At 31.7% G+C, this 25778-nt stretch overlaps 5 protein-coding genes and 1 long non-coding RNA gene across 12 annotated transcripts in view; 3 read left to right on the top strand and 3 right to left on the bottom strand.

Annotated features, from left to right (window-relative positions):
- Positions 1–12: 12 nt before the first annotated feature.
- LOC118072103 (U2 small nuclear ribonucleoprotein auxiliary factor 35 kDa subunit-related protein 2) lies at positions 13–1984 on the bottom strand. The gene is made up of 2 exons (XM_035091717.1): positions 1632–1984; positions 13–1551 (listed from the first exon to the last, which is right to left on the bottom strand). The coding sequence occupies exons 1-2, from the start codon at positions 1866–1868 to the stop codon at positions 151–153; spliced, it is 1638 nt and encodes a 545-aa protein (XP_034947608.1). The 5' UTR covers positions 1869–1984; the 3' UTR covers positions 13–150.
- A 266-nt stretch (positions 1985–2250) lies between these two features.
- Positions 2251–4915, top strand: wus (TM2 and DnaJ domain-containing protein wurst). Of its 2 annotated transcripts, none has more exons than XM_035091718.1 (6): positions 2251–2623; positions 3045–3418; positions 3515–3662; positions 3839–4203; positions 4302–4409; positions 4681–4915. In XM_035091718.1, the coding sequence occupies exons 2-6, from the start codon at positions 3083–3085 to the stop codon at positions 4885–4887; spliced, it is 1164 nt and encodes a 387-aa protein (XP_034947609.1). In that variant the 5' UTR covers positions 2251–2623; positions 3045–3082; the 3' UTR covers positions 4888–4915. The 2 variants fall into 2 exon arrangements, with proteins under 2 accessions (XP_034947609.1, XP_034947610.1); XM_035091719.1 differs by having other exon boundaries at positions 2251–2822.
- LOC118072100 (protein HOS4-like) lies at positions 4580–11701 on the bottom strand. The gene is made up of 10 exons (XM_035091713.1): positions 11506–11701; positions 9841–9984; positions 9286–9655; positions 8294–8650; positions 8009–8190; positions 6476–6605; positions 6245–6385; positions 5997–6178; positions 5716–5933; positions 4580–5628 (listed from the first exon to the last, which is right to left on the bottom strand). The coding sequence occupies exons 1-10, from the start codon at positions 11566–11568 to the stop codon at positions 5526–5528; spliced, it is 1890 nt and encodes a 629-aa protein (XP_034947604.1). The 5' UTR covers positions 11569–11701; the 3' UTR covers positions 4580–5525.
- On the top strand, positions 8064–11625 carry LOC118072106 (uncharacterized). Of its 3 annotated transcripts, none has more exons than XR_004690980.1 (8): positions 8064–8197; positions 8366–8544; positions 8633–8690; positions 9481–9635; positions 10632–10780; positions 10882–11044; positions 11112–11384; positions 11485–11625. It is a non-coding gene; the product is annotated as an uncharacterized lncRNA (long non-coding RNA). The 3 variants fall into 3 exon arrangements; XR_004690979.1 differs by having other exon boundaries at positions 9481–10349; XR_004690981.1 differs by lacking the exon at positions 9481–9635.
- Positions 11702–13329: 1628 nt separating the features above from the next.
- On the bottom strand, positions 13330–17895 carry metro (membrane palmitoylated protein 7-like protein metro). Of its 3 annotated transcripts, none has more exons than XM_035091714.1 (8): positions 17221–17895; positions 16682–16968; positions 16472–16603; positions 16075–16101; positions 15181–15420; positions 14771–15032; positions 14129–14431; positions 13330–14055 (listed from the first exon to the last, which is right to left on the bottom strand). In XM_035091714.1, exons 1-8 carry the CDS (start codon positions 17258–17260, stop codon positions 13535–13537), a joined length of 1812 nt encoding a protein of 603 aa, XP_034947605.1. In that variant the 5' UTR covers positions 17261–17895; the 3' UTR covers positions 13330–13534. The 3 variants fall into 3 exon arrangements, with proteins under 3 accessions (XP_034947605.1, XP_034947607.1, XP_034947606.1); XM_035091716.1 differs by having other exon boundaries at positions 14129–14305; XM_035091715.1 differs by lacking the exon at positions 16075–16101.
- An 810-nt stretch (positions 17896–18705) lies between these two features.
- Positions 18706–25778, top strand: part of LOC118071872 (Krueppel-like factor 5) — a 40034-nt gene continuing 32961 nt past the window's right edge. For both annotated transcript variants that reach the window (XM_035091331.1, XM_035091330.1), the window contains exons 1-2: positions 18706–19099; positions 19167–22942. In XM_035091331.1, the coding sequence (XP_034947222.1) occupies positions 22517–22942 (426 nt within the window). In that variant the 5' untranslated portion in view covers positions 18706–19099; positions 19167–22516. The remainder of the gene's footprint in view (positions 19100–19166; positions 22943–25778) is intronic.

Below are 25778 nucleotides of genomic sequence, written 5' to 3'. Positions count from 1 at the left end.
ATCTGTTGTACATGTTATAAAAAATATTTTATCTTGAGCTTGTTGATTTTAATATTTTTCATTTTTTTTTAATGTAGATCACTTATCAATGGACTAGTATGACATTTATAATTGAATAATCTTAAAATAATACACACATGGAATACACAATTAATCATCATCATTATATTCCTCAGAATCTGTAGTATCCCAATTATTTTGGCTTTCCATCTCTTTTATTCGTGACATATCAATGATCTCATTACTGCGATCGTCTAATTTTTGTAATAATTCATTATTTGGCACTATCACATTTTTTTTGCTATTATCTTCGGTTATTAATTCTGATTTATTCTGTAATTTCTCATGAGATTTTATTTTTTTAGAATTACTTCCGTTTTCTTTGTCAGTATCAGAATTTTTTTTAGAACAATCTTTATGTTCATTTTCATTTGAGCGTCTCCGCTTTTTTTTCTTGCTGCGAGATCGTGATAATGATCTAGAAGACCTTGAAGACTGTGGAGACCGTGAATACTTTTTACGGTTTTTCGATCGAGAGCTTTGAGAATTTGACCTTTTATAATGGTCAAGCTGTTTATGTTCTTCTCTAAAATCTTCAGTGCATCTATCCCAACTTTGGGAATAAGATGGTGAATTATTTCTTTCTATTTCAGGTGACTCTGACCACCTCCAATTGCGATGATAATTAAAATCACTTTTTATAGATTCATCAAAAGACATTTTACTTCGTCTACTGCTTGTTAATTCTCTTTCTGAATTTTTAGATCGCCTTGGTGGACTTTTTATATCATAATCAGCAGTATAGTTTGTAAATGTATGTAAATAATTGCATGAACGACCTTTAGGGCACTTATTCATTCCACAGACTGCATTTCTCCATGATTTAAAATTAGCAAATTCACAATTAAGTTGTCTACCTGCATACCAACGACCTTTTAGTTGTCTCCAAGCTCTTGCAGCATCTCTTTTATCGTAATATTCAACATACAAATTCCCTCGTAAATGTACTTCACTATTGCAACAACACTTCAGTGTTTTTATTTTTCCATAACTTTCTAGCTCTGGTACAACATCTTTATAAAATTCTCTGAAATGTTTACGCGTTTCTACAAGTTCGAATTCTAAACCTATATCTGTATCATATTCAGCAGAATTTTTTTCCAACGAAAAATGACTATAGAAACCGGGAATAATAATTATTTTTGTCAAAGCACTTCTTCTATGATTCCTTGAACAAGAATCTCCGTATTTACAAGCTGCAGTTTTAGAGAAAAATGGACAAATTTCTTTACCAGGCTGACTATCAATAACCACTTGTAAAGCTTCTGGAGTTTTAGCTCCATTATCAATGTAATCATCAATTTCCCTCTGTATTTGTTCTTGACGTCTGAGCTCCTCTTCTTGTTTGAGTTTTAATTCTTCATTCTTCTTTCTTACAGCTTCTTGCTTAGCTTCGAATTCCTTTCTAATTTTTTCTTCTTGTTGCAATTGTTCTTGTCGAGCTTTCATTTTACGAAGTTGAAGTTCTTTCCATTCTTGTTGTGCTTTTAGCTATAAAAAAATTTGAATAACAAAGATATATAAAATTCTTTATGATTTAATAAATTCCATGTATAAAAAATAATAATTACCTCAGCTTCAATCCATCGTCTTTCGTTTTCTTCATGTTCTTTTTTTTCTTTCTCTTCATTTAACCTCTCTTGTTCTTCTACCCAATTCAAATAATCCGCGCTTTTTTCTAGTGTCGCCCTCAAACGATCTTCATCAGCATCTCTTTCTTGAGCAATTTTACGTCTAATACGTCTTCTTCGTTCTTTTTTTGCAATTCTTCTCCATTCTTTATGGCTTAATGATTGTTTTTTATTCATTTCTATATTACTACTTATCACTAAAACAATATTTTATTATACAAATGTGCAAAAAACATTTATTTTCATCAACTTTCCACCGGTCAATATTGTTATGCACGCATTGATTCATAACATCCGCCATTTTGAATACAGAATGAGTGAAAATTAAAATTTCATACTACTGTAGATAAAACAGTGTATGTATTTCTGATAGCGTGAAATGTCAACAAACAAAATACTCATTCCAGTTTTTGAAAATTCATAAGATATATTGTCACAAATAATTAATAAAAATTTTTAGATTATATCACAATGAAAGAACAATATAATATATATTATTATTTAAAATCAATGTTTTAATATATTAATAAGCATAAATCATTCCATGTACTTAACAAAATCATGTGTTAAAATTACCTGCACAAGTTTTTGATCGATTTTTTTATGAATCAATATCCAAAAAGTAAATATTTCTTTCCGAGTGATTTTGATGTTCAATAATTAAATCAAGATTATATATTTTTTGGAAATTTTATTTTAATATTTATTTTGAAGTATATAATACAGAATCTGAATGTGAATCGATTCAACCACGTGTAATACTTTACCTGAATATTCTTGGAACTGTGTATATATACATTTAGGTATGATTATCACGGTCAAGAGCACATTGGAAGCCTTGAGAGAACTCGGAAGTCAAAGGAGGACCTCCTCTTTCCACGTCAGACTTATACCGTTATTCATTCGAATTCTTTCATCATTCTAATACTGAGGTACATTGAACCAGTTCTTATTGTATTGCTGAAACATTTTAACTAAGTTTAACTAATTGTGATTGTTAATGTTCTCAATCGAACAGTTGTGATTACGTGTCATTTTTAAGTGACACACGAGTTAATGAGAGTAAAATTTTTTTGTTAACTTTTTTAGAATTTATTTCGGGCTTTTGTTGAAATATACTTAGTTATAAAGGTACTAAAAATATTATAACATATAAAAAATCTTTAATTTGATATGTAATGTGACTTTTAAGTAAACAATTACCATGACATACAAATAACATAGTGTATTGCTAGTGAATTTAAATTTCCAAAGGCAGTGCCAATAGTTTATGAGTCATAAGCCATAATTCTTATAATTTTCTTATCATTTGTGAAGGTCTAAGTTACTGATAAAGCTCGTGAAATTTTCCAGAAATTGACAGTTTAAAAAGAAAAACTAAGTCTTCCTCAATGACTGTAACTAAAGGAAAGCGAGAAAATGGGATCGTTCATTCGAATGGAACAAATAAAAGTGATGAAATAAATTCATTTCAAAGTGTTAACGAGAAGAAGATGAAGTCTAGATTTTGGGCATATTTTTGGTGGTTTTTTGGCGGTTTATTTGGAGCACATCATCTTTATTTGGGCCGTGATGCGCATGCTTTTATCTGGTTTTCAACTTTAGGGGGATATTTTGGTATTGGTTGGCTTCGAGATTTTTTCAAAATTCCTACTTATGTTGATGATGCTAATGACCATCCCAAATATGTAGAGTGGTTCAAATTCAATGTCCGTCACAATAAAAAGGTATATATTTTTTTTTTACTATAATACCAATAAAAAAAATTGCAGCTCATTAAAAATTAAAAACTGAATTAATTTATTGAATGAATTCAATTTTAGCCACCGTTTTCTACAGTTCGTTTTGTTGGTGCTATTATAATTAGTTACATTTGGGGCCAATTAACATGGATGGCTATACCACAAGAAGAAATTTATGGAATGAACTTGCGACCTTTGATGATCCTCGTTCCATTTAGTGTTGCTTTAGGTATTTATATAGCTTTTTATCAACTAGTATAGATCATGTAAATGACAATGTATTTTACTATCTTGGAATTGCTGTTAGCTGAATTTATAAATAATTAATTTTATAATAGATAAACATTGTACTATAATCCTCAATAATATAAATAATTTTAATTTACTGAGAATTAATAATTTCAGGGGTATGGGTTGTTGGAAATATTGGCAGAGAAGAAGGTTCACTTTGGGTTTCACTTGTTACTGCATACATGATATATCCAACATTATATTATATTGGAGATGACAGCACATGGTTAAGTTTGATGGTTGTTCTAACTACTCTTGCCTTTGATACTTTTAGTAAAAAATGGCGTTTAAAACCACGAGAAAAACGTTCTCCAATGAAACGATGCTTAGCGTTATCTTGTGCTATTTGTTTATACTTAAGTCTCTGGACAAGTTATTTTTATTTCAATGCTGTTGTTACCGATAGCGATGGAGAAGAAATACGCTTGTCAGAAGCTGTAAAGCATTTCTTCACGTCTCCAATTTGGTTAGATTTAAAGGTAGAGTAAAATTTCAAACATTTGATGTTTACAACAAAATAATATAATATAAAAAATCTTTAAACATTATTTATTTTAATTTTTGTAATTGTTGGTAGACTACTTTATGGTCGACATGGGAACAAATGAAGAATCAGGGATTTTGGGCCACATGGCACCAGTTAATTGATATGTCTGATCTTCGAGGAGAGATAAATGCATATAGGGTTCGTATAAAATAGTTGTAATTACTTTAAAGGATTAAATAATATTTAAAAATTTAATTGTTATTATTTTCTAAAAGTTCATTCAGAAAAAGTTCAATTTTTATTCAAAAATTATTGTAGTATATTTTTTATATTAAAATAGTAAAAAAAAGCCATCAATACATTTAATATTTTTATAGAAATCAACTATTTATACAGAAATCTTAATAATATTTTTATATTTGTTACAGAAATAAATTGAATTATTCTATCTAAAATGTTATTTTTCTAGGTGCTAGGTCTCTCACAAACTGCCTCAGAAAGTGAAATCACAGCCAAGTGGAGAAGTCTATCCAAAGAATATCATCCTGACAAGGTGAAAGGTTCTGATGAGGAACGAAGAGCGGCTCAAGAAAGGTTCATGGAGATTCAACAGGCTTATGAAATTTTGTCGAGTACAAAAAATCGTCGACAACGACGAAATCGACGTGCTGGATGATACTGAGCATAGGAAATTTTTTTTAGCCTACTTTAGTATCTGATAAACTTCCGTCCGTGCTAATGCACAATTTTAATAATTTTATAGATAAAAACGATATATTCGTACGCATATATTTATATATATTATTTTCATTAAAGACTTGATTATTATATAATTGATTTTTCAATAATAATTATTTATTATTCATTTAGTAGAGAATTCTTTGCTGATGAGTTTTTTTATATGAAAATATTTTATTCAAAATCAGTTTTTTGTTATATTACTTATTTAGATCATAATTATTATTGTGATTATTGGTAAATTAATAAGTAGTGATAAATGATCATACTGTACTTGAAGGATGATGTAACGAAAAAATTTAGCTGAAGCTTTTAATATTTTCATAATCTAAAGATAGTTAGAGAATGTTTATACGTTACAATGTAAAGACTTGGAAAAATTTGATCAGTCAGTCATAAAGTCTGAGAAACGTTTGTAGGAGACCAAGGAAGCCACAATGATTTATAGTCAACGAATATAAACCAGCTGGATTAGCTTAAGTTTGTCCAGCGAGCTTTAAACTTATCTATCTCTTCAATCACGGAGGTATTATGTAATCCACAACAATTTACCATTTTCAGTGATCGCAATAGATGCTATGTATTTTTTTTCTTTACTCTGGATGGTTTTGCCGTTTCAGGTTCTGAATAATTGACTTCACACTTTTCTAGAATATCCATTGAAGCGACTAAAGTTATTCTAAAATCAAGTTATTTTGTTAAATTGACTTATATACTGTATAAATAAAAAAAATTATCAACATAAAAAGTAAGTAAACATTTTTACCTTAATTGTGGTACATTTAAAGGACGAATAACATCTTTGGCAGAAGAAACATCACCTGGTTTTGGAAGTACTGGAGAACTGGCGCAAAGAGCTGCATTAGTTAATTGCGAAACCAATGAAAAGCTTTTATCAGAATGAGGATTTCTAAAAACTCGTTTTATTCTAGATTTTAATCCAGATGATGCTGCTGATGGTTGGTTCAACGGTACTGGAATAATCTATAAAAATACATAAATTACAACCAATATTCATCATTTAATTTTATTTATTCATATATTTACTTTTCCTTGAAGTACTTTGGTTGCAAGTTCTGGTTCACTGCCCCACCGACAAGAAGATTTCTCGATAAGTTTGTGTCTAGTGAATCTTTCAATTACCTCAGCACAGACGTGTCGACCACAGAACCTTGCCCACTGTTCCGCTCGAAAACCTCTTCCGTGGTCCCTTAAAGTTGGATTAGCTCCTGACAGAAAAATATTAAATTTAACAAATATCTTGATATTGATTCAAGAAAGAGAAGGTCACAAACCAGCAAACAGGAGAATTTTGGCGCACTTAGTTCGGCCTTGAAGAGCAGCCTTCATGAGGGGAGTGAAGCCAAGGACATTACGAGCATCAAGTTCAATACCTGAACTCTTTTGAAGAAGAATATTTAGACACTCAGCTTGTCCTAATAATTACAGTTCGTTAATTGATTATTTCCTATTTTATTAATTTATTAAATCATTATGATTAATTATTGTTTGAGGAAATTAATTACCAGCTTGAGCTGCAAAATGGAGTGGTGTATTGCCTTCATTATCCGGAAGATTTGGATTAGCATTGGAGTAAGATAGAACAATTTCTAGTACATCTGCTGATCCATTACCCGCCATGTAGCTTATCGCACTCTGAGGACACATAAATAAACTATTACATCTCGTTCTTGCGTATTAGAGTATTAATACAGAATTCTGTGGCTTCAGCTTATTATTAAGTATTAAGTATAAACTGAATTCATTACGTAAATCCAGAAGTTGAGATTCAATCTTCTCAGGTTCTATGTTGTGTTACCTATAATTTTACATGATATTTCAATGCTTTATATAATTGTAATTATAATATATTATTTAAAGCCAATTGATAATTGTTTTTACAGTTATTTGATATTTTTATCTCATAAACGATAATCAATGGTATCACACAAACATCTGCTGTTTGCAAACTATTGCTGTCATTCATTCAATTAAATACAATCTTTATATTGAATAACAGAAAGCATTTTTATACCTAAATTTCATTATTTCATTAGAATTCTTTTTTTTTAGATATAAATCACTAAAGAAATATATGGGAATCATTTGGGTCAGTGTTGTTCTATAGAATCAAAGACACGGTCAAGGTTTTCTACATTCCACTGTTAGTATTTCGATCTATTTTCAAAAGCAGTACTTTACTGTTTCAATATTCAAAGCTGCAAAAGAAAACAATGCTAAGCACTGAACTATGAAAAATGAGTAGCAATAACAAAAAGATGCAAGAAATATAGATGTAAAACAACTCTAAATGAAAACAACAAAGATTTAAATTCTTTGAATAAAAAAGTGTTCAAAGTCATGCAAGCAAATTTGAATGAATTAAATCATAAAATGTTGGATAGATTTTATTTAAATCATTAACAATATAACATTATGATATTTCATATTTTTGTAATGTTAAAAATGAGGAAGTAATAAAAATATAAGTGAACATAATAATACTATTCTTTACAAAATAAGGAAAAATGATTTTTACTCTATTATATATTAATAGATTTATTATTTTAAAAACGACTTAATTGTTCTGAAATGAATGTTCAAGAATTTTAAGTATCTTTTGAAAGAACTGATGATAATGTTTGAATTTTAACTGCGTATAAATGTAGACATAACATGTTTGGCCTACGTAGCAACTAATAACGTCAATGAATCTTAAAAATACTTTAAAGTATCATCGTTTTCTAATCATAAATTTTCTCAGAAAGTAACAAAAAAAAAAATTCAGCAGATTTATCGTTTAACAAAGTGTATATTATCGCGTGAGAAAATAAGAATGTAACTGATATCGATCACTACTTGATCAGACCTTTTACTCACGCGAGTCAATTTAATAGAATCATTTAATTTGATCATTTATATTATGATTGAAGATTTAGATTTATCTAGAATTGAAAAATAGTTTTGTGTAATATAAAACAAAGTGACGACAGACAATTATAATGAATAAAATATAATTGAATGTGTAAATTAGAGGGATTTGATAAGACAAATCATACCCTGCCACTTGAATCGGTGATATTAACATCGATAGAACTGAGATTACACCTTCGTATCCTTGATATGATGTCATTGAGAGCAAATTCATCAGCATCACGAGCAGCTCGTAAAAGTGTTTGGCTCATTGTTTCTCCAGAAGCGGATTTAAATGATCTCTTCTTGGGATTAGTACTGCTGATGTCTTCAAGGTAAATTAGAACAATTAAATTCAATAAATACATTCTTCCTTGTTTGAAAAAATAATCTAAGAATTTTTTTTATCTATTATTTATCACAATGCTTACCTCTCAAGACACCCTTATGGTAAATTTTAGATTCATGAATTGCTGTTGATTTTTTTGATATTTTTTTTTCAGTAAAACTTGTATCAGAACTAAAAGACACTTTTTTTCTTGCTTCACACCAATCAATTGATGAAGTTTTAGTGTTTGGTTTCACTACACTTTCTGAATTCAACGTATGACGACTTGAAGATTTTTTAAAATTAATCACTGGACGATTAGGACGTGAATTGGATGAATTACTCTTCTTCTTGGTAGATGTTGAATTCACTTCACTTTTATTTTCTACAATTTTTTCAAATGACGATTTTTTTAATGTCTTATCATTTGATGTTTTATCAGGTGGACCAGTTCCTAATCCTGTAACAGTAGTATTAAATATAGATCAATCACTAGATGCGTGAGTAAATTATATAAACAATTTGACTAACATAAAAGTTATTGTTGATGAAGGTGGGAATGAATTTGACGTAGCATTTTTATGGTTACTGTTATTATCATTAATATTGTCATAAAAGTTATAAAATAAAACATTCATCTTTATATTAAATAATACGTTAAATTTATGAAGGATTGAAAGAGGTAAATTAACATAAATTCAATTTTCTTGCCTAAAGAAAGTCATTTTCACGTGACTTATATTTCAATATGTTTTCTGTATATAAAGCTTATCTCATATTCTTGATCGAATAATAATAGAATAAAATCATTTTAATAATAGACTGCATAAATTATATATTTATATTTTAAATTGTAAATAAATAATTATCACGTTTTTTAATTTATATAAATATTCAATTGTATTATTTATGGAAATGTAATGCATATTTTTGAAGATTTTTAAAATACTTGTGTTGGGTAAAAATATCTTGAAGTCTTGACATAACGCTAACACAACATAGACAAAGAAAAAAATGAAAACACTTAGTACAATTGCAGTGTAAATGAAATAACAATAAGGCTTTTATCGAGTAATAAAGATGTCACTGACTTACCTTCTTTTAGATTTATTGGTACACTGGAAGACTTGGTGATATGTTTTCCACTTTTTGGTCTTGAGGAAGACTTATCTGATTCACCTTTTCGTTCCCAGTTATTCGAACTAGATTTATGAACTTTACCAGTTCTCACAAAATCATTGGCACGACTATTAGCTAATGGAGATTCAGAACACTTCTTTTCTTTTCCAGATAAAGTTGAACAATTTTTCGAACAGCTTTCTCGTAACGCAAAAAAGCCGGGTGATAAATTTCCTTTGGAAGCAACAACGTAGTTTGGAAGATCACAAACTGATGAAGAGCTTTTCGAGTTTCTTTCTCGACTTCTTGACTTGGATTTATGTTCAGTAAGGATCCGATGGACTTTCTGGTGGTTGAAAATAATGTATGTTAGATGACAGTGATCAAATACGAGTGAGAAGCTGATGATGTTGACAAATAGATTGCTGATTCGACAAGCACTCGCGAACTCGAACGATGAGCGAATAAGCGGGCGAATTATGTGATGAAGAATAAGAATATAAAGAAATAGATAGAAAGAGAAGTACTTACTTGATGAGTGGTGGGCTCGTAGAAGGTGGGGAGCTTTTGCTGTTGACCACTCGTACTTGTTACGCCGATGATGCTCTCGCGGTGTGTTGAGACGTCAGATAAATTCCATCGTCGTCCGGTCGTCGTACTCGTCTCCATCAAACGCTGAAATGATGATTGTTCAGGGTCAGAGTACGACATTCTTGAGATCTTTTCAATACACATGATATATCACGTTTTATTCTTTGAAGATAATGGAATGACTTTTGAATGAGAATTACAACTGAAGAAAAGATCTATTGCGCACGCGTATTTTAATGTAGATGGCGTCATTTGCAAACTTAACTTCCAAATTAACGGTTTTTTTTATTGTTAGAAGAAAACAATCGAGAAACTGTGATAAGTTGTCAAGTTGGAATTGGATCAAATTTGTAGAAGCTTAAGACATGCGGAAACATTAGTTGATTGGCTTTCGTGCTAGCTACTGAAGACGTTGATTGAACTGAGGGTTGAAGAGCAGAGAAGAAGAGGTTGATGTCAATCAATTTCACTCCCAAGCTCATTCCGGTCTCACATAATGAAGAATTTGATTAGAACTAATATTCATTCATTTCTTTTTTTGAAATCTAATCTAAAAATATAGAAGTGAATTTAGATAACCTAGTGAATCATAAAAATTACAAAGTATATATAAATCTAAAATTAAATTTGTTTTTTTTTCTGTTTTATTTTCAAGTACAACAGTGAAAGAAATATCGTAAATACTGTGAAATGTATTAAATGATAACAGTTTATAATTCTTGTCTTACTAGGCTTCACTTTCCTCACCATCTGTTCCAAAACAATTACACTGTTGACAAATAAAGATAAAAATATGATCGATTACTCCAGTGCTCCTTTGAATTTTTCCGTACAATACGAGTTTACAATAGTTGATCTTCTAGGGATTAAGAGTTACAAGGTGAAGTGAAACTTGATATGGTTTGACGTAATGTTATATCAAACATTCTTGATCAAATTCCTAACTAATTAAATATAAAATAATTTTTTAAAATATTTTAGGACTTGAAAAAATGAATTTTTTCTTCAAGAGTTGATGTTGAAATGTAAATACATTTGTTATATGGGCTTGACTACTCTCCAGAGACAAGAGGGTGGATCCTAACATATGAAGTGAAAGAGAATCCACGCTTGGTCACATTCAAAACAACCTTTCGTGCTCAAGGTCAGAACTGTTACCGATAAATCACGCAAGCAAATGAATATAAAAAAAATTTGATTAAATACTTCAGGTAAACATTATTCTCTCCATGATTTATACCAAGTTCCTCAATGTCCATTTACTTGGTCAGGAACTTGAGCTACGACTTGACCGTACTAATGACTAGATTTATCGCTGCGCTCTTCATGTCATCGAAGATGTATAGATGCTCTTTAATCGAGCGACAACTGCTGCACATAGAGGGAAGCTCATCGTCATATTTTGAAGTTTATAAATAAATCTATCAGCTTAAAACGAAAATTGACGTATACTTGTTAATATTCATCGTCAAGATATTTATCAGGTATTTATTTTAACATTCAGCATACCAATTACACTAATAATATTCAATTATTTTTAAATTTATTCAAACTTTCAATTTAATAATAAAAAAATTTTTTTAGAAACTATCATGATGTATTTACCTGATAAGTAGATGACTTGGATTCTTCTGCATTGGTATCCCCGATTCGCCGATTCAATACCATCGTGATATGTTCTTGATGCTCACCTTTATGTATTCTACTGTCTACTGGAAAGTTTGAATTGCAAGCTCGAAAATCACGCAAGCGCGAATCTCACCCAGGTGTAAGGCGGCGATACCTCTACCTGGAAATTATCTCGCGCGTGTTATACTTTGTAGATCTGTTAACGACTCTAATCGATGCAAGTTTTGCTAGGCGTTGATGAAAACTTGAGAATATATGATGGAAAGAAGAATTTTAAAAACATCTATGTCAAGGTTCCATCAACCTAGTAGTGATTTAAAGTTTCAAATTTAATTGATGCAATTGATAACGTTAAATTTTCAATTTTTAATTCCACTCTTTACTTAACTGATTATCAATGAAATTGAATAATTACACTGACTTTTAACATGAGATACTAGTTTTTATGCAAGTAACATTTAATATTTGTTCAAACTTTGAAAGAAGTAATGTAGAGAGAGAGTTTTTTGGTTTTTGATAGGACGAACTCACTGTGAAAAATAAACTGACAGCACCAACTAACTATAATGAGTAGCTTGGTAGAAACTCACAGTAATATTAATATATTTAATTAAATACTTTTAATTATTTATTTAAATATCCAGTATTTCATTTTAATATCATCGTTAAACTTAAATTATTCCCTCTTCACATGACACTGCACATTAAGTAAATTATTTGTCACTATAGAAAATTAAATTTTATATTTATTTGAAGTTGATTATTTTACGTATGTTATTATTTTTGTAGAGGATTGTGATTGATGGTGATGATATTGTTATTTTTAAAAATGTAAAAAAAATTTAATGTCAGTAAGTAAAGGCAGATCGCGTGAAATAAGCTTCGTTCGTGTTCTATTTCGGCTCTGATATGCCCTCGAAAATTAGAAGCGACAAAATGTTTGACTTGTTCTACTGTGACTGCATGGAAGTGGTCAAAGTACGTGTACTCTAATTCTAAACTTATCTCCCATCAAATAAATAAAAAACTAATTTATTTTAATTAGTATTATCATCATCATTTTATTAATATATATTTTTTTTGTTTTACATTGAAATTCATCTATTCAATGTGAAATTTATCAATGATGATTCATAGAAATAACAATAAATCATTTAATTATTAATAAATCAATCCATTCATTAATATTAGTAGTTCATAACAGGTTATTTATTTTATTAAATCAAATTAACTATTAGACTAATTATTCTTTCACAATAAATATTTCAACGTGGAAAATAGCTGAGTGGAAAATACAACTGTGAAACATTTATTTCTATAATTAGCTTCTGTATTAATTCATTTTAATAATTAGTAATAAATCATCAATGTCTTTTGTTTTATAATTTTTGGCAACAATTAACAACAATTAGAGCTCTGTTACTTTTCATTTGCCTTTTCTCTCACTCTTTCTCACTTTTAAAATTAATTTTCAATCAATTTTTATTGTGAAATTACTAATTTCGTATTGGAAGAAAATATTTCAATTATTCTATACAATATTTTTAAAATTTTTTGTTTTATAATACAGTAAGTATAATAAATCGTTCTTGTTGTCATCATCAAGTTACACTTCTTCGGCAGTGAGGATTCTTAAAAAATATGTTAAGTAAAAAATTATGAATTAATTAATTGAACAAAGTATTGTAAAAATTCATGTAATAACTGAAATCAAAGTTATTTAAAAAAAAAAAAATTGTTATTCATAAAACAAATAATGAATAATAAAAATAATTAAGACAATTTGTCCAATTCCTATATTTTTATAATTAATAAAGGCTTTACGGTTGAATACAATAAATTAATAATCAACTGAAAAGGTTTCAATGATTGAATTAATTGTTAATCTTATTTACTTGTATCGAAGTGAAAATGATATTAATTATAATTTTGTAAATTTTCGATTTACAATATCATAATCAAGATTGTGAGAATGCAAATAATGATTTTATAGTTAATTGAATCTTTACTGGACCCAAGAAGCGGGAACCCAATGTGGTTCGGATTCAACCCTATGTATTGCCGTTACTAATTGTTCAAAAGCAATCGGTAAATCTGCATTGATGATTGTTTCATCAAAGAAATGAGCATATAGAAATTCAATTCTTTCAGCACTGTGAAGAATCTCATGAAATTCGTCATCTGTAAATCCCCTCGAATTAGATTCATCAAAAGTGGACCGAGCTCTAGCTTCATTTCTAGTTTCTTTGAGAATTTCAAATCTCGGAGGCTTAATATAAATGACGTATGGTTTTATTTGAGGTCTTCTAAGCATTTTAAGCGCTTGATAATGAGGATTGAGAAGACAAACGTAGCCAGCATTAACTAATGAACTGACACTGTCAGCACTTGTACCATAGAGGTTTCCTTTGTACTCTCCATACTCGATAAATTTGCCTGATTCAATTTCCGTTTCCATTTGTTCTCGAGTAACAAAGTAATATTCTTTTCCATCGACTTCTCCAGGCCTTGGTGGTCTTGACGTGTCTATAATAGAAATTTCAACCAATAGTATAATATTTATTTAATACTGCTATTTTATTTTGTATGTTAATCTTACATGGTACAGGTGTCTTATATTTATCAGGATCAGTAGCCATAAGTCTACGTTTGAGTTCATTCCTCCCAACTCCTGGTGGTCCAATAAGAACGACTGGACGGTAAAGGCCAGGTCTCGGATACAACTTGGCAACTTCCTCATAAGTAGCTATCTCTTCGCGATCAAAATCGTCGTTTTCTGCAGCGTCATACATGATTTTTTTAGTTTTAATTCCTTGTAAGTTGCACTTTGTAGGCGAAGCGTGCAAAGAGGTACTAGGACGGGGGCACAATGTGGGCAAAGGCACTGGAACAGAACACAAGCCTAACCAACCGGGGTTAGGGAACGATTTGTGTTAAGTGTTAATGAGAAAATTAATGAATACAGCTTCACAATCTCCTTTAGTAACATGCAATTAATTTTTTGTTAATTTTTTAAATCAACACAGCCAGTAAATTAAACACAATTTATAAGAATAGATTAAGAGTATTGCTTTAATGATTGATTTTTTAGATTATTGTTTTAGAAAAATAAAATTTTTAAACAAAGCTTCACAATATATAGTGAGAAAAAAAAATTCGATTGCATGGATTTTCTGTCTAAAGGATCATCTAACGAATATTGAAAGCATTAATATAACGTGTCTAATCCTTGATTTCTTACTCAAGTTATCTTTTTCATCATCACTTTTATCCTTATTTTTCCTTTGGCGTTCCAAGATAATCCTGCGCTCTTGAAAAGCTCGACTGGGTATCAAACCAGCTCTCATATTTCTGTCACCTTCTCGACGTGCTTGCCACCAATAAGGATCATCTTGGCATACGATGTGCAGCACGTCTCCCTTATTAAAGTCAAGTCCAGCTTCCTTACACGGCGCTTCAGGATCATCAGCAGCTTTGTAAGAAAAGTGAGCTCGCATTCGAACCTTCATAAAAAAAACAACCATTTCAATGGATTTCAAAGAAATAGATCTATCACAATAGTTATTTTCATTTTACCGGATGAAGAATACGGAAAAATACGTGATTAACTTGTTTTATTGAAAAAATATTAATAAAAAATTGTATTCATACCTTACTTTCTCTCATTCCCTCTTTGCTTTCAGCAGGAATGAGCTTGAATGTTAGTGTCCCTTCGGAATTTTGTAAAATTTTCAAAACACATCCAGGAGTTTTATCTTCTACATTTATTCCGTTGACTTCAACAATTTGATCACCAACATGAATGAGTCCAGATCTATCAGCAGCACCTCCATGCATTACTCGAGCTATTATTATTTTTCCCGTCTTCTCACAAGTCTTTAATGTAGCTCCCTATTATTAATGTAAAATAATATTGTCAAATGAAAAAAATACATTTTTTGTCAACTAAAACAACCATGACGTTTATAAGACGTGTTTTGTGATAAAAACGATGGAATAAAAATATTTGAAACTGAAAAAAAAAATAAAATATCTCGCTGTATTTTTACAGGATCTGAATACACTGTTCATGCTTGAATATACAATTGAAATAATTACAAACAGAATTAAAAATCAAAAAAATGCTTTATTTGTACAGCAAAAACATACACAATAATCATGCATTACAATTAAAAAAAAAAGAAAGGATTTATGTATATATACAATAAAATAAAAATTTAAAAAATCATTGAGCAAGATTGAAATATAAATATTCCTAATTATACTTAACAAACAATGTTAAATAATAATCATCCTTTTATCATGAGAAAAGAAATTGTAATAAATATAAAGTACGATTGAGAATGTAACTTAACAATTAAACAATTAACAAAAATTACGTCTCAATGATTTTAGTGTAGATGAATAATAAAAACTATATTTAAGCCTACTTGTGATGAATTTTATTTACAATAAATAAAAGTAGAATAGTTTCAACTTTTGTTTTGGATAATATTTGCATATTTAAAAGCCAGTAAACGCAACTAAAGCGAAGGGAAAACTTACCAGGATCGGTTCAACGTCGTCACCGCTCTTCGTGGCAAGTTTGAGGATAAAACAAAATACGTCATTACTTGGAACGCACTGCGAATCGCGAAGAATTCGCGGGAATGTTATGGATTGAAAAAAAATTTACAAGCCTTATGGCTTTTTAAGAAAGAAGGATACTTTTTAGATATTGGAAGATTGGCTCTTTAATTTAGAGGTTTCAAACTCATGCAGGATTTAAAGATGTTTCAGATCATAGTATGTTGTATTAATTTTATCTAAGTAATCACACTTCACGCGTTTCATTACGTTTAGTTTACTCAAAAAGTAATAATAATGATTGCTAAAAGCCATTTCAAAGGCCGATACACGTCGATCTGGTTCAGGTACCGAATGATCGATCTTTATGACGTACCAGAGGTTCATCTGACTTCACCAACTGCACAATTTTCACCGTTTCCTCGTCTTCATCAACTTCTATGGGAATTTCTGACAGTCTTGGATAATAATCTTTTTGTGCAACAGCATCATGTGTACAAAGTAAACCCTGTGGAATTCATCAAGTTATCAAATACAAAAAAATAAAACACAATAACACAATGAAACATTTTTATAATTAAATTACCTGTATATGAGGTTTTTGGAGTAAATAAAATAACTCTTTACACAGTTCTGAACTATGGGTTTTTGTGGACAGCATGTTAAGTATTTCCGCATCAATATCCATTGAGTTAGAAAGGACAGGAAAGAATTTATCATCTTCAGCATTAGCTTGAATCTTTTTATGAACGTTAACTAGAGCGTTTAATTCTTTTGATCTTAGTAATTCACTCAAGAAGCCAAATTCTTCATCAGAACAATTCGGTATGTCTGTTCTATTTTCTTCCAACGAATTGAGAAGCTTCGATAGCGCTAAAAAATAATATTTTTTAGAAAAACATTTTAATAATAATATAAATAAACTAAATAAATAATATGCTTCATTATGAAGAATAAAATTAGAACGGATGTGAAACAATACTGGAGACTAGATAAATCAATAAATTAATTTTCAACTTCAATAGTAAATTAAGAATTAAGTGATTGCTTAAAAGATACTTTATTTACAGATTATTCAATAAAAAAATTTGATAAATAATTTATATTAATATAAAATTTACTTACTAGGATTCCAATTTACGTTTTCCATGACTACTGCTGTCATAGCTCGTTTCAACGAGCTGTTGGTCGATCGATTGAAAAGTGGTCGTTGTGGTCAGTTCGATACTCACAACTTAACAGAGGGGAAAATTCTCCAACATTAAAATGAGTTGAGTTTTAAACAAATTTTTTATCTTGAGCAAGAAGAGAATAATCAGGTCACTGAACGTTCGAAAATATTTTTATTCTTCGTTTCCTTTATTATTTCTATATTTGTTTTCCATTACTTCAATATTTCTTTTCTTCTTCAACAAACCAACTAACAGCATATCCACAAGTAATTTCTCTTGAGTATCGTTGTCTTATCATTGCAAAAATAATTTTTGTTACGTAAGCAAATGTTATTTGACACAGGGTGATACGAAGTTCCCAGGGTAAAGATAATAAACTTATAATCTTGATATTTATCTCATGGATTAAAGTGTTATTTTGATTTCTTCCTTCTTCATAAAATTGTCACTACTAAGCCAGCGTATTAGTTAATATATTTTAATTGAATTCATTTACTATTTTATGTTTTTCACAGTATTGTGATAATTTCCACATTAGAATAGAGATAAATAGCAACATGATCTGAATGCCATATCGAAAGGTGCTGTGATATGGACCAGATAGCAAAGAGAAGACGGAGAGCAATTGTATCAGAAAATAAAAACGTTCGTAGATATTCAGTGCTAGACTAACATCCCAGTAGTTTTGGAGCTTCGATCAGCTTGCCGGCAGTTGTCGTTGTTGATTAAAGTATTTTTTATAGAAATAAAGAAACAATATCCTGGGTAAACAACTTTTAGAAATAATATGCACCAAATACTCCAATTTTTTTAACCATTATAATTGATACTCCAATCTGTTCATTATCTGTAATATGTCAATATTAATTATCTAACAATTAATATTGTTATTAACAGTAGATAAGAATAATTCTCTTATTATTAACAGATCTAAAGTCAAACAAAAATACCCACCATCATGATGAGAAGCGCAAAGTTTGTAATTTTAACTTGTAAAAAGTTTAATATATAAGTTATTTGTATTAAGCACTACAATTTAACCTATTTTTGAATAGTCAGCATGTATACTGATGAATATAATTGTTTTATTATAGAAAATAATTATTTATAGGACAAAATTAATTACAGCAAGTGCAAAATTACTTCATCAACAATTACATACCTTTCATTGTGTAGAAAATTCAACAATCAAATGTTCATTCGATTGCAGCGCTACATGCGGTCGGTACATGTACTAATCTCAGGTGATCATAATATTACGACACTTGTTCATCTACATGACGTCATATTCTTTGATTTTGATTGCATTTACAAACGATAATAGTAGGAATCTTGAATTCATTGTTACCATGTCAATAAATCCAAATTTTGAAAAATGTAAAGGTCAAAACAAAGCCAATACGCGTTAGTAAAAATAACTGTAACAGAAATAGAAATGTTGAGTGAAAGTGATATTTTATAGTTCTTGAGTTATACATAATAAATATAATAAATTTATATGTCTTATTGAAGATAAATGTGTATACAACTATTGAATGAAATTTATGAAATTAATAAACATAGGTTATTTTACAAAGTTTACATTCAGCAGCTCTCACTCATTGCATCTAGTATACATACTTGAATGCAAACATTGCGCAATTTAAATTAGTGTACATATACCGCTTGCGTGAAAATTGTCGAGGATATTATATGTTTGTGTACGCGTGCGATCACTGTAAATGCCTGGCTGAGACAATCGTCGCTTAACTTATGTTAAATACAGGGAAGATGTGCGCCGGCAATTGTCTTTATGACAGAGTACTGTGAAAATTTCTGGTGGGCACGTCAAGGTAATGGGGTCACACGATGATGGAGTATATTACCAACGTGGCATTTCATTTCTTTTTTCTTTTTCAGGTATATCTTTCAAACACAAATGTCAGACATAGCATCGATGCATATTCCTTATATACCATCGACATATTTGCACCGGTAATTACTTAATTACGTTCTCTAACAACCACTTACAATCGTCATGTTTATTAATTTCATTTTTGCCGATTTAATATTCTTCTTTGTTCTCGATCAATTCTCAGTTTCACTTTTATAAACCAATCATTTTATGCTTTATCTTTTTTTTCATATCAGTTTTAGTTCTGATTAATTGTTATTACACAATTCTACTGTACATTTGTATGGATAGATATCCTTCTCAGGTAATATAACAAACAATGTAATAAATGACAACTGTTTTAGAGACTTTACTGACCACTGAACGATTTATCAAAGAATCTATTTCTCAACGATATTAAATATCCAATCCAATGATCTGACTTGATTCAGGTCTATGGCCTTACGTTGTATATTGATACGATACATAGAAATCTAGATAAAATCTACAAAAATGATTACAACCATTTTTTCTTCCCCTTTCTTTTTCATCTTCTCAACAAAAGAAGCAGTGCCGTAAATATTCTCGCGACAACGCCGTGCAATTTCTTCTCTCCCCGGGGGCGAACACGAGGCACTCCACCATTCGTCTGTCTGACAGCTGATTCCGTAATCCTTTTGTCTCTCTCCTTCCTTCTTACTCTTTAACGATTGTAACGGCGGTGCTTGTACCGCATCGGAGAGGAAACTCGCTAGGCTATTGGTTGGATCTGTTAGCCAATGGGCTTACACTCCCATTCATAAGTTGCGTTACTCCCAGGGGGGAGATAAGGGGGACTCCCTTGGAGATCAGCGAGGGTGGGATGCTCCATATCAACCTTTAGATAGATACTCTTGATACAATTATAGCAGAGAGAAAGAGTTGATTTAAAGGGCACTAGGACCATACTTTGTTCAACCTGTATTGGATCAATTCTCATTTCAACATTGATACTTTCAATGATGTGGTCTAGAATTTAATTAAATGAAACATATTGATAAAAAAGAGTTACCTGGAATATGATATGTAAAAATAGGATTGCTGGTAACGTTTGAAAGTTCACCAGGAACTGTAACGACATGAACCAGTAAGGGTAGGTGTAGGAATTAAAAGGTTGTTCGTCACGTCATCTAGAATAATAAAGATTTATCGTTTCTTCGGTGGTGAAGCTATCGCGGGGGGTCTATGAATATAAGCTTGGTATAGGTAAATGGAACGGAAGGTTCGTATAAATGTATGTGAAATATGGTTATTGCCGATCGTGCATGTCTAGCACAGGCTGGAAATATACGCGGAGGTGGCAGTAAGTATATGAGAAAGGAGGAGGGAAGAAATGTATCTTTTATTACGTACCGACGCGACGCAGTAAAGTCTTGAATCTTTTTACTCTCTTATTCTCATAAGTACATACATGGTAGGCTCTTTATCTATTATCCTCAAGTTGTTAGTCTTGACGGAGTCTTTGTTAGATCACTATGCTTGTTCATCCATACATCAATAGCCAATATGATCCAGAAGTGTCTTACGTCATAAGACATTTACAATAATTGCTTTCCCATCGTATACACAATAACTCTGCAGCCCTCTGCTCTATCTGAAAATGAAATAAACTTTGAAAATGATTACATGTAAACATTATGTTTATACTTGGTTGTTAATAGAACATTTCCTCGTTGCATAAATAGATATAGGTTATATATATACGTGAATCCTGTTCTGTTTCTAAACTATTCTTGCACTTTTGCGATCGATCTGATATCAACTGTTATGTTGAATTTTCTTATTTCACTAACGAGACATTTAACTACAATTTATTCTTTCGACTGGGGTGTATTTGGCTTTACGATGAGAACCAAAGAGCTTCCCTGTAACTGTGAAGGTCATGTGAAATATCTGCACTTTGTTGTAATCTGCGTAACTAAGCCTATAAGAGATAATAAATCCAATGTGATGTTTAGAAGCGCAAGCGATAGAATAGTTTCACAATCTCAAAGAGAAAGGGAATCTTTGCTCCTTTCGCGCCTTCTCCACAGGGATGCCGCGAGTTTGTGAATAAATACATTACTTGGATATAGATATACATAGTTATGTGCTTGGTATTCAATTATATTCAACAATTAATGTTCACTCGTTGTGGATAATGTTTCATTGGAGCACGAGAAAATATATTAATTGAACAAGAGAGAGAGAGAGAAAGAGGAAGAAAAAAAAGGGCAATGTTGATAAAAGGGAATGAGTCGATAAGTTAATGGGGAACATTCTCAAGGGGGTTTCAACCCCTCATGGATTTGTTCGGTTGTCCAGGTGATGTCGAATGAGCGTTGGCGGAATGGCCATGGTTATCGGTGTCTCGATGTATATATTCATTTCTCCCACTCGAGTTGTGTAAAAAGAGAGAGAGAGAAAGAGAGTGAGAGGATTGAGATGTATGTGATGGGATTGGCGAGTAAGAGGGAGCACGAGAGATATCTGTGTACGCTCGATGGCCGACTAGGCCGAGTTGCGAGGATCGCTCGCGCCTGGGGCGTGAGCGAGGGAGATCCCTTACCTCGTGCCTGGCTTGCTCAAAGTGAGGAGAATGCGGCTGGTGCTGCGTTGAGACGAGCAGTTAGCGCGGAACCGTTGCCTTGACGACACGCGTGTGTGCGCATGCGCGTTGGATCCTCGATCCTTGGTGTGTGAATGATATCAAACAACTTGTCTTAGTCTTCAACAAAATCGTGTGCTCTACCGCCTCTCATTCTTCTCCCACTCGAGTGTCTCTTGTGTGCTCCCCACTTCTAGAGAGCATCCTCGTGGTCACATTTACGCCAGGACATGCTGTCATTGTAAACGTCATTTGGCCCGGTGTTGTGGATCATCGCGGAGTGTTTCTTGCTCACATGCCATACCAACGTGTGGAGTATCTGCATCTCCAATAAGTGAATACATAAAACACATATACTTACTGCATCAGGGAAAGAGTGAGAGTTTCACCGATGCGGACTTAGTTCAACCGGTTTTTCGGCGCGTCTCCGGGTTCTCTCAACAAGCTGGAGACATGCCGGTCCTTTTGCCAATCGTTCAAACTCGTTGAACCTTTTTCTCTCTCTCTCTCTGTTTCTCTTTTTTCCCCGGTCGCTCGATCAATTGACAGTCGACATGTGCCGTAACAAAGTTAAGCGCGAGGTGAAGTGTTTGACTTGACGCAACAGTCACCAGTTTAATAAAAGTGTTTTGAACTTGTCATTTGTTAAACATTGTTACAATTTGCACGTGTGTGTATAAATAAACTCACTCCTCAAGAGAGTGATATAGAGAATAGAAAAGAAGAGGTCCTTCTTCCGGGCGCAATTGAATGGTTCCACGGGAGACCGTCCTCGAGAGGTCAGTCTGGGAGCATCCAGACCCGGAACAGCGAGGCTTTTACGACTCGCCGCCCCCCCGGATGGACGTGAGCGTGTGCTGCTTGCAGCCCAGCGCCGGCTCGGGGGTCCAGCACCCTTCTTCTTCCTCTAATCATCATCATCATCATCATCATCATAATAATCATCATCCTCATCATCACCATCATCATCCAAGCACGTTGCCCACTGCTGGCCAACCAACTATTCAACCACCGTATCAATATGCCGATCAAATAGTTCCTGATCGAGGTCAACCCGACGGACTTACGTTGATCAACTCTTCCCAGGATGCTTGGCAACCAAATCCTCCTAATGGCACTGCCGGAATTGCCACCACTACCACGGCTTACATTGACTACTCCTGGTTACAGATGCAGGTGAGTGATGATTCTTTTTTTTTTCATATGCCAAAATAATCTCTTTATTACTTTGAAATACATAAGTACGGCAATAAAAAATCTGATTAAAATTCATGGACTTGCTTTGGGTTGATGAAGCAGAGAATTAAAATATTTACGTTGTAAATAATATATGATCCGCTTATTCTGAAATCAAAATTTAAATACAGTAATACGTGAGTAATGTCACAGTAATTTATGCTGTCTGATGATAATGTATGATTTTATGATTCAATTCAATCCCTCGTGTGATGTGAGTGTGAGCTCGCGACGGGTGTGAAAGCTCTTAAGAGGAATGCGGAACGTCTACTGAGCAAAAAATCGTACGTGTCAGAAGGTAGTAGTACGACTCTGCACCACAGTCAGGTTATAGTTAGGTTATATATCGCAAGAGATGCGTATACACAGCGGCAATTGATCATCACGATCTTTCCTCAGGGTTATTTGGGTCAGACATGTACGGTACTTGTGTCAAATATTTCACCTGCAACATATAACCCTAATGCTTTTCTTGCTAACTACAGCTATACACTATGATAACAACATCGTATATAAGTTAAAATCACCAACAATTGCAATAAGAGAAAGCAGTAGTCAATAAAGGTGTGTTCAAAATCCATCTATTTTATTATTATCATACATTCTGTCAGTCAATCTGATGAAAAATTACTACTGTTTGCTCAAAGACTCTTCATAATTTCTCCATTATTACACTTTATGAAAAACCATACTTAATATCATTAATTATTTCATCAAAAAGTTTTTAAATCATGACATTTTATCATTCATATCAAAAGACTTTTAAAAAACATATAATTAAAAAAAAGTTAATTAATTAGTAAATACAAAAGCTGTGATGAAAATTGGATAAAATTCCTGCATTCGATTGGCCCCTAATGAGAGGAATAACAATAAAAATGACGGAAAAAATAATGTCGTGTAGGTCTGACCTGCGTTAAACATGAAAGCGTATACTCAGCTGAGTGATATGGATAATGTATTGACTTTATAAAACGTGGGATCATAAAATAATAAGGTAAAGTAATGATACCTATTACTATTATGATGGTTAAGCTGCCGAGGTCCTCTATCTCTTTTCATCTCTCTTGACTCGTTGACTCTGCCGGCGTCCCCGCACGTTAAACCTATAATGTTGACAGGGTAAATATCCTTTGATACGCCGTCTGTCTCGAGACACGCGTCGCATATTACAAACGAATGGTATAGAATTCTATACGTACCAATATCTCTATACTCTGGCTCTCATTTATGTTCCCCTTCCATCATATTTTATGACATATCTTTTAATTTTTTCAAGTTAAATGTTAGACTCAACATTATTTGCCTCTTCATTTTCATGGAAACTTACATCTAGAAATGAGAAATAACTATTGAGTTTGATGGTACAACTTTACAATTGTTTTAGTGAGCAATATATTCATCATGAAAGTCTATGAGATCTTGCTTATTTATATGGTTATAGTTCTGTTGAAAAAGCAACAGTTATGTACATTTATATCTATTTCTTTTAAAATGATGATAAAAAATACATTACAATTGAGTACTTTCTAAAGAGAGAATACTCTTTCATTGAATAACTATTGATTTTTAACTCTCAAACATCCCCCCACCAATGAGGATTGGATTACTGTGACATCAAGCAAGAAAATTAGGGTCGATGCTAATTAATTGAAACTACTATCATTTACTTCTTGACACATGCATATAAGCCAAGACATACAGGACAATTCACATTCTTCTGACTAAAGCAACTACAGTAGTTAAACAACTTTAAATTCACGTTCAAGATATTGGAGAGACATGGCGGAAATTTGCTATTACTATGTCCGGAATATGTCCAACGTCCACCGGACGAAATGTTTCCACGGTTCACCTCCTTTAGTATTACCATAAGTTACCTGCAATCTTTCAATTGATAGTATGAATTCATTTTTCTTTATCCATGGAGAAAGGAATTTATTTAAAAATGAATTTTGGTTTATTTGGAGTTTTATTGATAAAAGTACCAACTACATATCAAGTAGGAAGATTAGTGATGATAAGAGAAAATGATTCATATTTACTTGGTGAAGAAATTTCAGTCATTACAATACTTGAGTAAATTTCCATTTGTTGAAGATTGTTATTATTTTATGATGAAACTAAAATCAAATGGAAGAAATTAGTTTGAACATTTGTACATTATCCAATTATGAATGAAATTAGTTTGTGGATTAAATCATGTTTCAAATCATTTGTTGATAGACATGATGTTTATGGATAAAAATAAGAGAAGATACATCATATTAATAGTTTAAAATACTATGCAATTAATTAGCACAGATAAAAATAAAATTTTTTCTCTTGTTTTGTTTAATTTATTGTTGAAATATAATTTTGTAATGAATTTCCTCAAGTTGTTTTGACAGGATCAAGAATAAAATTTGCACGTCAGATTGATGTTGAAGCTTAAGCTATGATAGGAAGAATGACTCATGTCTTATGAGGAGTCTTGCGAGTGGGTGCTCCAGTCGGCAGAACACTCTCGTATATACTTTGCTCATATATACACATTGATGAGTCCAAATGATACTCCTTTCTCCTTTCATCCCACGCTAAGGTACTTTTGCTACTCACAGGTTCATGTGCTTCTCGATTATATACAAACAAATGCAAACGAAACCTCTTCTTGTGTCTGGAGAAGAAACAAAACTTGAAATGCAGATGGCAATTATCGTTGATGATGGAGGTAAACAGCTTCATTAAGTAGAGCGTAGATATTTTATGTATCAAAAAAAAAGAATACATAAGCTGG

Source organism: Chelonus insularis, unplaced genomic scaffold, assembly GCF_013357705.1.
Source record: "Chelonus insularis isolate UGA/USDA-ARS -01 unplaced genomic scaffold, ASM1335770v1 contig_88_pilon, whole genome shotgun sequence".
Classification (NCBI taxonomy): Eukaryota; Metazoa; Arthropoda; class Insecta; order Hymenoptera; family Braconidae; genus Chelonus; species Chelonus insularis.
This window is presented reverse-complemented; position numbering and strand designations above follow the sequence as displayed.

What these genes read in the sequence shown, in the direction of transcription:
- LOC118072103 (XM_035091717.1), bottom strand. Translation starts at nt 1,868, where the DNA reads ATGAATAAAAAACAATCATTAAGCCATAAAGAATGGAGAAGAATTGCA. An exon ending in GACGATGGATTGAAGCTGAG is followed by an intron (nt 1,552 to 1,631) that starts GTAATTATTATT and finishes ATTTTTTTATAG; the next exon opens with CTAAAAGCACAACAAGAATG.
- LOC118072100 (XM_035091713.1), bottom strand. Translation starts at nt 11,568, where the DNA reads ATGGTATTGAATCGGCGAATCGGGGATACCAATGCAGAAGAATCCAAG. An exon ending in TCACCGATTCAAGTGGCAGG is followed by an intron (nt 6,606 to 8,008) that starts GTATGATTTGTC and finishes ATGTGTCCTCAG; the next exon opens with AGTGCGATAAGCTACATGGC. An exon ending in TTAAATGTACCACAATTAAG is followed by an intron (nt 5,629 to 5,715) that starts GTAAAAATGTTT and finishes ACTTGATTTTAG; the next exon opens with AATAACTTTAGTCGCTTCAA.
- metro (XM_035091714.1), bottom strand. Translation starts at nt 17,260, where the DNA reads ATGACAGCAGTAGTCATGGAAAACGTAAATTGGAATCCTA. An exon ending in AAACGTAAATTGGAATCCTA is followed by an intron (nt 16,969 to 17,220) that starts GTAAGTAAATTT and finishes ATTATTTTTTAG; the next exon opens with CGCTATCGAAGCTTCTCAAT. An exon ending in TGAAGTCAGATGAACCTCTG is followed by an intron (nt 16,102 to 16,471) that starts GTACGTCATAAA and finishes CTTGCCACGAAG; the next exon opens with AGCGGTGACGACGTTGAACC.
- wus (XM_035091718.1), top strand. Translation starts at nt 3,083, where the DNA reads ATGACTGTAACTAAAGGAAAGCGAGAAAATGGGATCGTTCATTCGAAT. An exon ending in ATGTCCGTCACAATAAAAAG is followed by an intron (nt 3,419 to 3,514) that starts GTATATATTTTT and finishes ATTCAATTTTAG; the next exon opens with CCACCGTTTTCTACAGTTCG. An exon ending in TCCATTTAGTGTTGCTTTAG is followed by an intron (nt 3,663 to 3,838) that starts GTATTTATATAG and finishes TAATAATTTCAG; the next exon opens with GGGTATGGGTTGTTGGAAAT.